The 12,688-nt window shown below is 48.9% G+C and overlaps 1 protein-coding gene across 8 annotated transcripts in view; it reads left to right on the top strand.

Moving 5' to 3' along the window:
- RTN4IP1 (reticulon 4 interacting protein 1) overlaps positions 1 to 12,688 on the top strand; it is a 126,598-nt gene that overhangs the window by 98,398 nt on the left and 15,512 nt on the right. For 4 of the 8 annotated variants that reach the window (XM_073789476.1, XM_019929515.3, XM_004323892.4 and 1 more), the window contains 2 exons: positions 3,193 to 3,285; positions 11,478 to 12,483. In XM_073789476.1, coding sequence (XP_073645577.1) covers positions 3,193 to 3,285; positions 11,478 to 11,585 — 201 coding nt within the window. In that variant the 3' untranslated portion in view covers positions 11,586 to 12,483. Of the gene's footprint in view, positions 1 to 3,192; positions 3,286 to 5,158; positions 6,759 to 7,465; positions 7,532 to 8,537; positions 8,747 to 11,477; positions 12,484 to 12,688 lie in introns of those variants that run through there. The other 4 variants (XR_002175231.3, XR_002175230.3, XM_019929514.3 and 1 more) reach the window with 4 other exon arrangements.

Below are 12,688 nucleotides of genomic sequence, written 5' to 3'. Positions count from 1 at the left end.
CGTGCTCCGCAACAAGAGATGCCACCGCAATGAGAAGCCTGCACACTGCAATGAAAAGTAGCTCCCGCTCACCGCAACTAGAGAAAGCCCACGTGCAACAACAAAGACCCAACTCAGCCAAAAAATAAATTAATTAATTAGTTAAAAAGAAACTGAAGGAAATTGTATTCTTCCGTCAGTGAGCCTACAAAGACTAATGGAACCATCATGCTTCTTCTGGAATTGTATCAACTTGTCTTGACAGTACATGTCCCATGTGAATCAGAAACTCTATTGATGGCATTCTGGGGGTTTCAAAGATTTGATTAGTCAGCCTGATTTTGTTAACAGGGCCGTAAGGAGCTATGTCACCCAACTGAACACATCCCGTGCATGGTGGGCCTTCAAGACTAGTGCAGATCAGCCCTAGTACAGGACTGACAGCAGAGCTCCAGAGTCTGCTCTCTACCTGACATGACAGTGGTGACAGAGGCTTATAATTTCATGTTATGCACTGTTGGTAATTATAGCTTATTGGTTTAAAATATGAATCAGTGTTGAAATGGAATAAGTGACAAGAAAATATACATTGTTCTTTTTTTTTAATTAGACAAAATACTCCAGGCTCAGGAAAAAGGCAGTAGAAGGTCCCTCAAGGGTGAAAAGGTTGTGAGTCACGTCGACCTAGCCAGCACTGCCATGTATTTGCAAGATGACTGGCTTGCTAATTCTCTTTAGCTTCTCCTTGATGCTCGAAATTAATTTGGAACCTTTTGAGGGGTGAAGTTGAGGACTTTGGTCTCTTGAATGCTGTGTACTAAGTCCTTAGAGGTGGTGAAGGAGAGCTGTGACGGAGGAGACTGCTGCTCAGTCCTTAGGAGCTGGGTCTGGGTGATAGGAGTGAACAAACCGGGCGCTGTGCTCCGGGTTCTTCGGTTTCACTTGGTTCAGACGGCAGCCAGCAGCAGTGTCCACGGGGCGCTTTGTGGTGGAGGAAGGAATCTTAGCTGTCCTTTGTCTCTTCTTTCTCTTTTCATGAAACTCGGGCTTCCCACCTGCTTTAAGATATAAGTTTAAGTTTTCCATAAAATTTCACAGTTTGAATTGCAGTGAGACCTCTTACAAGTTAAGCTTCAGAGCTATCCTCCGAGAGTAAGACAGGCATAGCTCTCTTCGTTTCCCTTTCCCCCGTCTTGAAAGATGATAGTGGTAATCTCACGTGAAAACCTTTTAAGTAGTTTCTGATGTCTTTCTGAGAATGTGCACAGTTAAAGCCTCATTGTAATGCCTGCCTGCTTTGGTTTACTCTCTCCTGTAATGGCCTGGAAAACCTTACACAGACCTCTTAGAGCAGAATATAAAAATTCTGCTGTTGCAGACCAAATGTTTCCCTTTACGGGGCAGCCTGCTGTAAAGGAATTACAGATACGGCAGTTATGGCCACCGCTGTTCCTCTTTAAAACTCTAAACAGTGATCAGAAGGTTTTAATTATAGTCTGTAAAACCAGCCCTATGGAGAAGTACATGAACAGGTCTTCTGTGATTGTAATTAACTGGACCTGCTCTAAGCTTGGGACAGTCCCAGTGCCTCTGGTGTCTAGCCACCTAAGCCTTCAAATGTTTTTTTGTGTGTGTTTGTTTGTTTTTAAGTTAGTTGTCTAGACCAATGCTTCCTGACCTCTTTCATGCTCTGACACGCAGAGAAAATGATAGTATTTGAACAGCATATCGAGACCACTCTGGGCCAAGAGCAGACTACCTGGAAGCTTGCGTTAGCCCAGGCTCTGCCCTGCTACTCCGAGGGCTTGTCATACCTATGCTAGGGTGAGCTTGGCTCTATTTACATCTGTGGTCCTGAGATAATGATCAGTGGTGACCCCTTTAACTCTTACAAGTTGTTCCAGGTTAGACAATAAGGGTCACCCAGCCAAACCAGTAGGCTGTTCCTGGCGCACTCACTGCGAAGCTCTGCCTCGACCACAGCTTGGGTTTGTCTCTCCGCAATCTCAAACTCTATTCGCATTGCCCCAGCCTTTCCTCAGTAAGCTTTACCTTCAGCACTAGGTAAATATTTATCAAATATTTTCGATGTGTCAGGCACCTTACATACATTCTCATTTAGTCCCTCCAGCCCCCCTGTCAGCTGGGTGGTGGTACCTCCATTCTGCAGGCCGGGAAACAGGCTGAAAGTGGTAGCTTGCCCTAAATAACACAGCTGTCAAGGCCTGAGGTAGAGTAGCAGGGGAGTTCCACTGCACCTGCCGGCTTCATGCCGTGATGGTAGCTGACCGTCATGCTGAGATTGTGCAGTGAGCTCAGTGGAGAAAGTCTGAGCTCGCCCAGCAGTTGGGGCAGGTGCAGGGAGGGAGGCGGCGGGGAGGTACTGGCTGGCCCCCCACCTGCCTCTGGGTTGCTGCCGTCTGATGAAGTTTAGTTGGGCAGGTCGTTGAGGTATCACTGAGAACCTCAGCTCACTTGCTGTTTTGATAAAGGCCTACCCTACCTCCGACATAGAGAATAATAATCAAAGTGGCTATGGCAGTAGAGTGGTCATGAACCCTCTTGGTGTACGATTTTTGCCTGTCTTCACCAGGGGGTATTTTGCCCCACAGTAGATTAGGTGGCTTGGGACTTGCTATAACTATAGGGGAAGATCCAGCCACGATGCGTGAGGAACTTTATGCTTTGTTTTGTCTTTAAAGCCGTCTTAGTTCCTCTCGGAGCCAGAAAAAAATGTTTTGATTGGATTTCTTGTTTAAGATCATATGTTGGTGCCTTTTTGCCCTTAAAGCATTCTTGGATTAGGTGAAGGCTCTTTTCTGGTGCCTCAGGGCTTTATTCAAACCTTGGTAGGGAAAGTCTAGAGGTCTCAGCCCCTCATATGTTCTAGGGAAGAAACTGAGTGTGTAAGATTAGACTGTCATTTTAAGAAGAGCTTTCCTGTGCTTACTTGCTTGTCAGTCACAACCTGGGGGAGAAGCCCGAGTTCACGTGGGTATATCTCTGTTCATTCACTTATTTATGAAACATTTACGGAGCGTCCACTGTCTGTCAGTCACTGTGCTGAGGTGCTGGGTGTACAGCTCATTGTGGCAGCATGAAATGGGAAAGCAGTTTGTCTGTCTTCGTCATGCAGGCAATACTTTTCCCCAAATTTGCGTTTTGTCAGATTTCATCCTTTCCTATATTTGACACGTTTTGTTTTCTTTTTAGCATTTCTGGCAAGGAGTCCATTATCGCTGGGCTTTTTTCATGGCCAGTGGTCCATATCTAGATGACATTGCAGAACTGGTGGATGCGGGAAAGGTAAGTGTATTGCCAGGGCGTCCCTTGTCACCTTGGTGACCTGCCCAGCAAGCCTAGTCAATGGGAACTCCGCAGAGGTAGGCTCGGCCGATGTCCACACTGCCTTACACGCCGAGTTTAAGTGCTGTGTTTTGGGTTCTGTCCCCATGGGAATCATAGCCATAGGCTGCTGCATTTGAGACAGAGCGCACACCATCTAGTGCAGCCCCTTTGGTCTGCAGATGAGAGGCGGGCCCAGAGAGCTTATGTGATTTTCCCAAAGACGCTTGGTTACGTGGTAGCAGAGCTGGGATCTACAGCTGGGCTGCTGCTATTTTGATAATGGTCCTGAAGAGAAGGCACCGTGAAGGCAACTGTTGCACAAAGGTGGGGACACACTTGTGAGTTTACTGCTGAATTGCTTCTTGAGCTTCTTTAGTCCGAGGGTGAGGCTGCTTTGGAGGCAAGCAGATTTCCAGATGAGCAAGGAGATCAAACACTGTGGAATCTAAACAGAACTGGACTAGAAGTTAGGTCCCTGGGTCTCCTGTTCCCAGGCCAGTGTAATAACGTCGGCAAATAAATGGTATGTCTGAGAGGGTCAGTGGGCAGGATGTGATTCAGGATTGATGGCGATTTTGGTAGAGACAGCTGGTTGGTGTTTCTGTCTATTCGAGTCTGTCCTGCAGCGGACTTGGTGGGGAGGGACTACTGCTTGGAGCCTGGTCAGCCCCTTTTGGGTGTCGAAAGGGCTCTTAGGGCTGATGGCAGTTGAAAGACTCCTTAGCTACCACCTGCCTATTTAACTTCTTACGTGGTTTTAACGGCTCAGACATGCCACCTCTGGAAGAATAACCCAGAAGGCAAACTCATATTCTGGTACTGATATTTGTGATTTTATTGAGAAATTATATGGAATTATAAATGAAGGGAGGGCTTCCCTGGTGGCGCATTGGTTAAGAACCCGCCTGCCAGTGCAGGGGACATGGGTTCGAGCCCTGGTCCGGGAAGATCCCACATGCCGCGGAGCAACTAAGTCCGTGCGCCACAACTACCGAGCCCACGCGCCTAGAGCCTGTGCTCTGCAACAACAGAAGTCACCACAATGAGAAGCCCGCGCACCACAACAAAGAGTAGGCCCTGCTCATCGCAACTAGAGAAAGCCCGCGGGCAGCAACGAAGACCCAACTCAGCCAAAAGTAAAAAAATAAATAAATAAAATAAATAATAATGATTATTTTTTCTCCAAATGATTGGAGAGGCTTATGTACCCTAGAGGGTTGCATGAAGTCATAGATAAAATGATTCTCATTTTATAGATGAGAAAACTGGCTCAAAGGGATAAGGGGACATGCTCAAATTTGTAGACGTGGGACCAGGACTCATACCTCTGACCCCAGTCCTGTGCTTTTCCCTCCCCACCATTAAGCTGCATTCTTCGTGCTTGAAGCTGATCTAGGACTTCAGCTTAAATTGACTTGTCATTTTACACTGGGCAGGGAAAGGGTCTGGAGCAAGTCTAGCATCACACCACGTGATCCTTGCTAAGCCATATGGAAAGAGCCCCTTGAAATGGGTTTTCTTGTGTTGGCACCTGCCCCTTGCTGGCCCATCTCATCTTTCCATTTTGGTTTGGGAAAAAAATGTTTTTAGGAACTACTGGCTGCTTTTTGTGCATTTAGTTTTTTTATTCTATTTCAGCCAAGGAACTTATGATAGAAAATGGCCCACTACTATTTCCCAAATATTTTGGTTCCAAGTTTGCTTGCCTCTTCTCAGACTTCTAAGTCTTGATGTGTACTGGGTAGACAGGAGCTCAGCCTTGTTGTGGCTGCAATGTGCCTCTCTGTAGGGATCTCCCCATATCCCACAGGGATGCTTATTTTATTTCTAGGAGGAAGGAAATGAGCCATCGTCAGATAACACGGCCCATAGTTCTGCACAGTGCTGAATGGGGATGCAGCCTCATCATTAGAGAGGTCCCCGTCCTCCAGAAGTCACCACACTTGTCCTGACGTCGGCTCCAGACTGTCCACATGCTTATCATTGCTCTTTTGTGTTCAAAATATTGTGACGCTCTCTCTACCTAGAAATTACTATTTATGCAACAAAGAGAGGTGTTTGTGTACATGTCCCTATTGAATTTGGTAGATAACTGGTGGAATGGCTAAAAGAGGACATGGTAGAAATAATGATGCCCTTCAAGTGTCCTCCTCCAAGGGTGAGGGAGGAGATGTTCCTCTGGCCTTTGATTCTCTTCTCACCAGGGTTATTTGGGCTCAGGAGTCATTTCTGACAGTGAAGCGCTCTGGGACTATGGCGGTTGATATGTGACACCGGATCCACGAAGCGGCCAGCTGTGCTGTGCATCCTGCTTCTTTGTGGGTGTGAGAGGTTGTTGCCTGTCTACACTGGGAAGTTGGAAAGGATAACAGAACAGATCTGCTTACCCATTGTGTGGTTAGTAAAGACTGTAAAGTTGGACGAGGACACTGAAATCCTTCCAACCTTTGGCTGACTGCTTAATGAATCTAATTAGCAGGTATCCGATAGAGGGGCTGGAGTTGTTTTTTGACAGTGTGAGGCCATGAACCAGAAGAGGCTACTCTTAAAATACTTTAAGCTTTGGAATGAATAATACATTTGTAATATTCAAAATCCAAAAGGTAGGAAAAGTTATTTCATAGACTCTTCCTTTGACTCCTGTCCCTTAGTCATGGAGATTCTCCTTGTCAGGGCCCCAACATTATCAGTTTTTTGGGCATTCCAAAGACGTTTTGTGATTCAGTAGGGTGAAACAAAAAAATGATTTATAATTAGCACAATGAGGTTAATGGGCTGCTACTGACACTGTGCCTTATGCCTGAAGTTTATTGGCATTTTCTCCTAAGCACAATAAACATTTCCTGTTTTTATACTATTTAGCAAACTGTTTTTGGTGGGGTGCCTACCACAATGCATGGGGCACACATATACAATGGAATATTACTCAGCCATAAAAAGAAATGAAATTGAGTTATTTGTAGTGAGGTGGATGGACCTAGAGTCTGTCATACAGAGTGAGGTAAGAGAGAACAACAAATACCATATGCTAATGCATATATGTGGAATCTAAAAAAAAAAAAGGTGCTGATGAACCTAGTTGCAGGGCAGGAATAAAGAGGTAGACATAGAGAGTGGACTTGAAGACATGGGGTGGGAGGGCGAAGCTGGGGTGAAGTGAGAGTAGCATGGACATATATACCCTACCGGATGTAAAATAGCTGGCTGGTGGGAAGCAGCAGCACAGCACAGGGAGATCAGCTCGGTGCTTTGTGATGACCTAGACGGGTGGGATAGGGAGGATGGGAGGGAGGCTCAAGAGGGAGGGGATAAGGGGACATGTGTATGCATATGGCTGATTCGCTTTGTTGTGCAACAGAAACTAACATGGTATTGTGAAGCAATTATACTCCAATAAAGTTCTATTAAAAAAAAACACTTAAAAAAAAAAAGACGTGAAAGAAACTTGCAATACTGGTTGCTGCCCCTGAGGAGGGGAACTAGATGGCTGAGGATCAAGTATGGGAGGGAGATGTTCCTTCATACCCTTTCATCTTGTTGAGCGTGTGTACGCACTTGTGGTTCATGTACTTATTAAGGCCTTTGGAGTCCACAGGTCCATTCAAGATCCTAGGTGACCAGCCAAGCTTCTCGGCTGAACGATGATGTATCTCGGTTTATTTATTTTAGCCAGCATCAGAATAGTTCCTGTGGAAGTTATTTGAATTTAATTCAAAACAGTTAGTGAGGGCTAGTGGGCACTTTGCTTCGCCCAGTAGTGTGTGGAGAGATGCGTTGGTCACGCTGAATTACATCCTGAGCAGTGCTGTCCACTAGAACTTTCTGCAGTGATGGAAATGTTCTCTGTCTGCATTGTCTAGTGTGGTAGCCACTAGCCGTATGTGGCTGTTGACCACTTGAAAGTGCAACTGAGGGACTCAATTTTTCATTTTATTTACTTTTGATTAATTTAATTTAAGTAGCCCCGTGTGGCTCGAGGTTAACCATTTTGGATAGTGCAGCTTTAGAGACAGTGTAATAAGTTCTGAGGCAAATGATTTCCCAGACCCGCTTTGGGATGGCCAGGCCCTAGTTTTGCAATGAACTGTATTCCAAAACTTTGAACTCCTTATTTGCAGCTGGATTTTTTCTCCCATAGAAAAAATGTAACGGCTAGGCACTGAATCCCTGGGACCACTACGAGAGTGTTATCTTGCCAGATGTGGTAGGTACCTCACAGCCTTGATGCTACTGAAGTTTTCAGATGCCACTGAAAATTGCTTCTGTGGGTAAACATAGGCCGAGTTTCTCCCCTCACCTTCTGGCTAGAAGAAGTGCCTGTTTTTAGGGGGGCCTAGGGACAAGTCCTGGGATGCACATTTACTGCCTTGGAGAGTATCCTCCCCCAGCTCAATCGCACCTCCTATCTTCCAGCCTTGAGTTTTCCATCTGGGGCCAGGAAGTTCAGAAATAGCAAGTCTGAGCAAAGCCCACCTTTTCCTTCTTCATATCTGCTTGGTTTAAGCCCCCTTCCGCCCCTTTGTCCCGCCCCAGGAAATACTGATCCTGTGGCAGAGCTCAGGGCCACGCCTATCCGAGAGGGGGTGCTGGCACTGTGTCCTGCCGCCCTGCGCGGGGCCTGTCCACAGGCGTGAGGACAGGGATTGCCAGGGGCCTTTAGGTCTCCCTGGATCTCTGTCATCGGCCTCTGTCTCCTCGAACTCCCCCCGCCCCCGCTCTGAGATCAGTTTCTGTGCCCCGTGGAGGCTGCGGCTGAGGGTCTGGGGAAGAGGTGACAGATTTGGGCTTACCTCCCCAAAACACCCCCATGCCATGCAGTGATGACATCGGGTGTCTGGGACCCTAAGTCTGCTCCTCTGCTAAGAGCTCTGACCTTGCACTTAGCATGTAAACACCTGCGCTTCAGTTTCCTAATCTATCCAACAGGCTGGCTCAGAGGCTCCCCTGCTTTAAGCTCTACTGTTCTGTGATTTGCGCGGGGAAGTGGGGATGGAGGGAGAACCTCTCTGCAGGCCACCGTGTCTGCCTGGGTGCCATCCTCTCTCCACCAGCTCTCCGAAGCTCCTGTGCTGAGAGGGTTTCTGCCTGAGAAGCAGGGAGGCTTGCCCGTCTGAGGCCACACCAGGGAGGTTGAGGTTCCCATGGTCCCTGTTCTCACGGGAGGGATGTCAGGCAGCAGGTGCCAAACCCCGGGGCCTGGTTTTGTGCAGCCTTTGTTTAGGAAGGGAAAGGACAATCAGAGAGCCTGAATTTGGGTCTGAGACTGGGATGAACGCTGCCGCTGTGGACTCCCGGTCAGCTGTGTGCCCCGCGCGTCCGTGTCGCCCTCGAGTGTGGTATCAAGCCCGCCGCTTTATACCAGGACTCCCTGAGCCGGCCAGACTACAGCAGTGTCATCACATAATGTCCCCACCTCACCGTGAGTAACCTTTCTTTCCCCTCTCTGGATTTTTGCTCTGATCCCTTTGTCCATAGCAAACAAGCATTCCAGGTCTGACGTGAGGCTGTGTGTAGACACTGCCTCATTATCCCGTTAATCTCTGTTTGCTGTCATATATTCAGCCAACGGTGGCTTTTGCCTGCCTGTTAATTGAAAGCCTCTTTTTCATTGTCACTTACGGGAAGAACTGAATGCCCGTTATGCTACAGTCAGCCCTGTGGGATTATCCGCCACAATAGGCCTGACCAGCCAGATTAAAGTGTGCCGTCGCTGTGGGCTGCCTGGGTCATCAGTTCAGGGTCTGTCTCTCCGGTCAGGTTCTAGAGTGGGCGGAGCTAGGTGGGCGGGCCGCTCATCCTGGGCGGAGCAGGTGGATTCCGGTTCCCTTGTGACCTCTCGTAATGCCGCGCTGCTGGTGTCCGGTGCTCAGTGACAACGAATGGGTGTTCCTGCCTCCTTTCTTTTCTCGATGTCTCTCTCTGGTGCCTGCTTTGTGTGCCTGCCCTGCGTCAGTGCCTGAAACTTAGAGGGCAGACAGTCTCTGTGGAGTGGGTGAATGTGCAGGACACAAGTCAGGAACCCTAAGCATAAGGCAAAAGGCTGCAGTGATTCCCTCCCTGATGTGCAGAAAACTCACCTCCACCCCTAGAGATCCTGATTTAGTTGTTCTAACTGGAGACCAAGGACTCTGCATTTTAAACATGCATTCAGGTGATTCCTTTTCAAGTAATCAGCATCCAGAAAGCAGTGTCCCAGCAGCTTGAAGGAGAGGGACGGGTTCGGGAGGTTTTGGGTGGGACATGCAGGGAACAACTTGGATGCATTCCACTCCTTTACCGGACAAGGCAAGCTGATTTCCTCTAACAAGCCAGCTCAGATCTGTTCCGTTCACAGCGGCCACCATGCTGGGGGAGGTTGAGGTCACCCTCAGCTTGCTGGAGAGTGCCACGATTATTCGTCAGTGATGTCGTCCACAGGTGCAGGTGGGAGTGGTGGCCTATGGACCACGCAACTGCTATCCTGGTGGCCTGGAGACTGGATCCTCAGGTGGCGCAGTCTGTTAGCATGAGGCAGGCCACCCAAGATGCAGGCTGTGATGAATCGTCATAATCCTTGGCTACCTTTCCCTCCCCTTAAGATTTCAGGAGTAGATGCGGAAAGCAGCTGCTGATGTATGAAAGGCTCAGTGCGCAGTGGAGAGAGCACAGACTCTGGCGCCAGCTTGAATCCTGCTCTGCCGCTTAGCAGTTATGGGACGTTGGGCAACTTACTTAACTCTGCGCCTTAATTTATTCATCTGTAAAAGGGGAATAATAGTACCTACCTCATAAGGTGGTTGTAGGGATTAAATGAAGTAAAAGATACAGAGCACTTAGAAGAGTGCCTGGCACACAGTGAGCACAGTGTGTGCTGTGACTTCTATGAGCTTATCGTGGTTTGTGGGTACAAAAGAATTTTCAACTCTGGAGAAGGGAACTTTTGGAGTCCGAGATGCTCTCTGGTGGCAGGGCTGTGAAATTCACACAAGAGCAAGGTCTGTCGGGTGCATGCGAGCACAAAAGCACGTACTTCTTCCTCTTGTAAAGGGAGAGGGTTGCGAGACGTAGGCTTATGCCTTCTGACAACTTACACCTGCCTGTGGAAAGAGCCAGTGGATAGTTACTGATTTTTGCTTGAAGTTTTGAAAAGGATGAGTTCAGTTGGATTCGTGCATAGGGGGAGGGCGCTAACTGGTCCTAGTTTCAAAGGAGGTTGCTGGCAGTACTAACGCTACAGTAAAAAGAACCGGCAGCACTCAAGCCTTTATGCGCTGGCTGAGCTGGCGGTCCTGTAAGTTCCACCCAGCTGCCGTGTGGCTTAGCAAAGCCCCTAGGGCAGCTGCAGCCAGGGAAGGGCCACAGAGCCCACGCAAGACTCTCGCTTCCCAGTTATCTTACTGGTTTTCACCTAAGTGACACTTATTAAGCTCCTGCTGTATGCCTAGCATTGTGCTGGGTGTTGGGGGGCGGATGCAAGAGGTGACTAGCCCACAGGTGCGCTAAGCTTTGACTGAGTAGACGGGCCAGACATTCAACAAATGGAAACAATCTGTCCCTCTTCTGTGCACTGCCTGTGAGGGGCCACGGGGACACACGCAGCGAGAACCCTGGGACGCCTTCTTTGGCGTTTACCACGCAGGACGGCGTGGCTGAGACGGGCACTGGGCTGTAGCGGGCCGTCTGTGAGGAGGGCCACACAGGCTCTGCGGTGGTTCAAGGAGAGGACGCACCGCAGGCTCGGGTTGGGGCCGGGCCGGGCGCCCGGCAGACGTCGCAGAGGGGCACACACCCCACGCTCAGACAATGGCAGCTAGGCCATTTTGGGAACGCGGGGTCCACGGAGGGTGGAGGTTGGAACGGTAGTGGCCTTGGGATGCTGGCCTCGGGAGCCGTGGAAGGGCCCTGAGCAGGGGAGCGAGGCGCCCGGCGTGGAGCCGGAGGAGGGTTACTGGTCAGGCTGGGCTCCCTTACACCGGAGACGCGAAGAGGCAGGAGAAGCCGGGGGGCAGCCGTCTTGCCGGCCCGCCTTGAGTTCCTGACCCAGGAGCACCACGCAGACCGGAGAGAGGCCCGCCCGGGCTGGCCACGCGACGCAACCAACCACCGACGTCACCCGACTTGACCCACGCGGCTCTTCTCACCTGCTCGTCAACCTTTCTTGTGTTTTACAGATTCAGCCAGTTATTGAGAAAACCTTTCCGTTTTCTAAAGTTCCAGAAGCCTTCCTGAAGGTAGAAAGAGGACACGCGCGAGGAAAGACTGTCGTCAGTGTCGTTTAAATAAACACTCAGTTTGGTGCCTGTGGGCTCTTATTTGGTGAGTGCCTGTAGGCCCCGACTCTTTTCCAGTCGTCCCTTTCCAGCTTAGACTAGAAGTTCCATGAAATAAATTTAGCACGCACACGTTTCTGCCAGTCATTTCCTGTCTGCTGAGCTGAGCAGAGACTGATTTTATAGCCACAGCCCCACCCTCTGTCATCGCCTTGCTCTGCCCAGAGCGTTCTCGCGTCACCTACCCTGACGCGGCCGCGCACTGTCCGCCGAGCTCCTCCATGCCAAGCGCAGGGGATACACACGTAAGCAGGGACAAGATATGAACATCTCTGCACTTGGACTCGTCTATAAAGTTGCTGAAAATTGCCTATTGTTTTTTTCAAGCTGTTCTTTCACAGCAGATTTGCAAATTGTGGCGGCACCTTCTGTTCCAGTAGCTCAAACTCTGTTTTATCATCTTAACAATTGTGAGAGATTAGAACTTTCAGCATGTGGAGGGATGGCAGCATGAAGAGCTTACTTAAAGCTAATTCCTTCTTAGGGTCATAGTGAGCACTTTTCCCACTGGCCAAAGTTTCCTTTGATTTTTATTCCATCTGCTCCAGTGTGCGGTCATAACAGCCCTGAGTTCTGAATCTCTTAGGGTCATATGTAAAAATCTCGCCAGCGATTTGGTTGTTTACGCTTTTAGAAAATGAAATGTGATGTAAAGTTTGTAACTTTTTAAAACACTTACTTTTTTGCATAAGGCTAGTCCTCTTTCGGCAACGGAAACGTGCTTCTCTGGGGACTTTTCCGTGGAAATTACCACCATTCCATTGGGGACCAGAGTTCTCCAGTTTGACCTGAAATGCTTGCATTTAGGTATCTCGCCAATAAACCCGTTGCGGCTTTTGAGTCTCTAGTCTGTGCCCTCTGATCATTGACGGTAAGTGTCCAGTTCCTGCCACGATCCCCTCATTACTGCAGCTCAGCTGCTATCATTTGGCTTCTGACGTAGACCTGTCTGAGTAGCCTTCTACTTGGTTTCTTCCTGATAGACACTCATTTGTAGTGTTGCATGAGGGTTTTTCTCTAGAATTGCTGTCCTCACCAGTACAAATTTACCT

The sequence above is a fragment of the Tursiops truncatus genome, chromosome 12 (genome assembly GCF_011762595.2).
Source record: "Tursiops truncatus isolate mTurTru1 chromosome 12, mTurTru1.mat.Y, whole genome shotgun sequence".
Taxonomy (NCBI): domain Eukaryota; kingdom Metazoa; phylum Chordata; class Mammalia; order Artiodactyla; family Delphinidae; genus Tursiops; species Tursiops truncatus.
The sequence above is the reverse complement of the archived record's forward strand: the minus strand, read 5'-3'. Positions and strand labels throughout refer to the sequence as shown.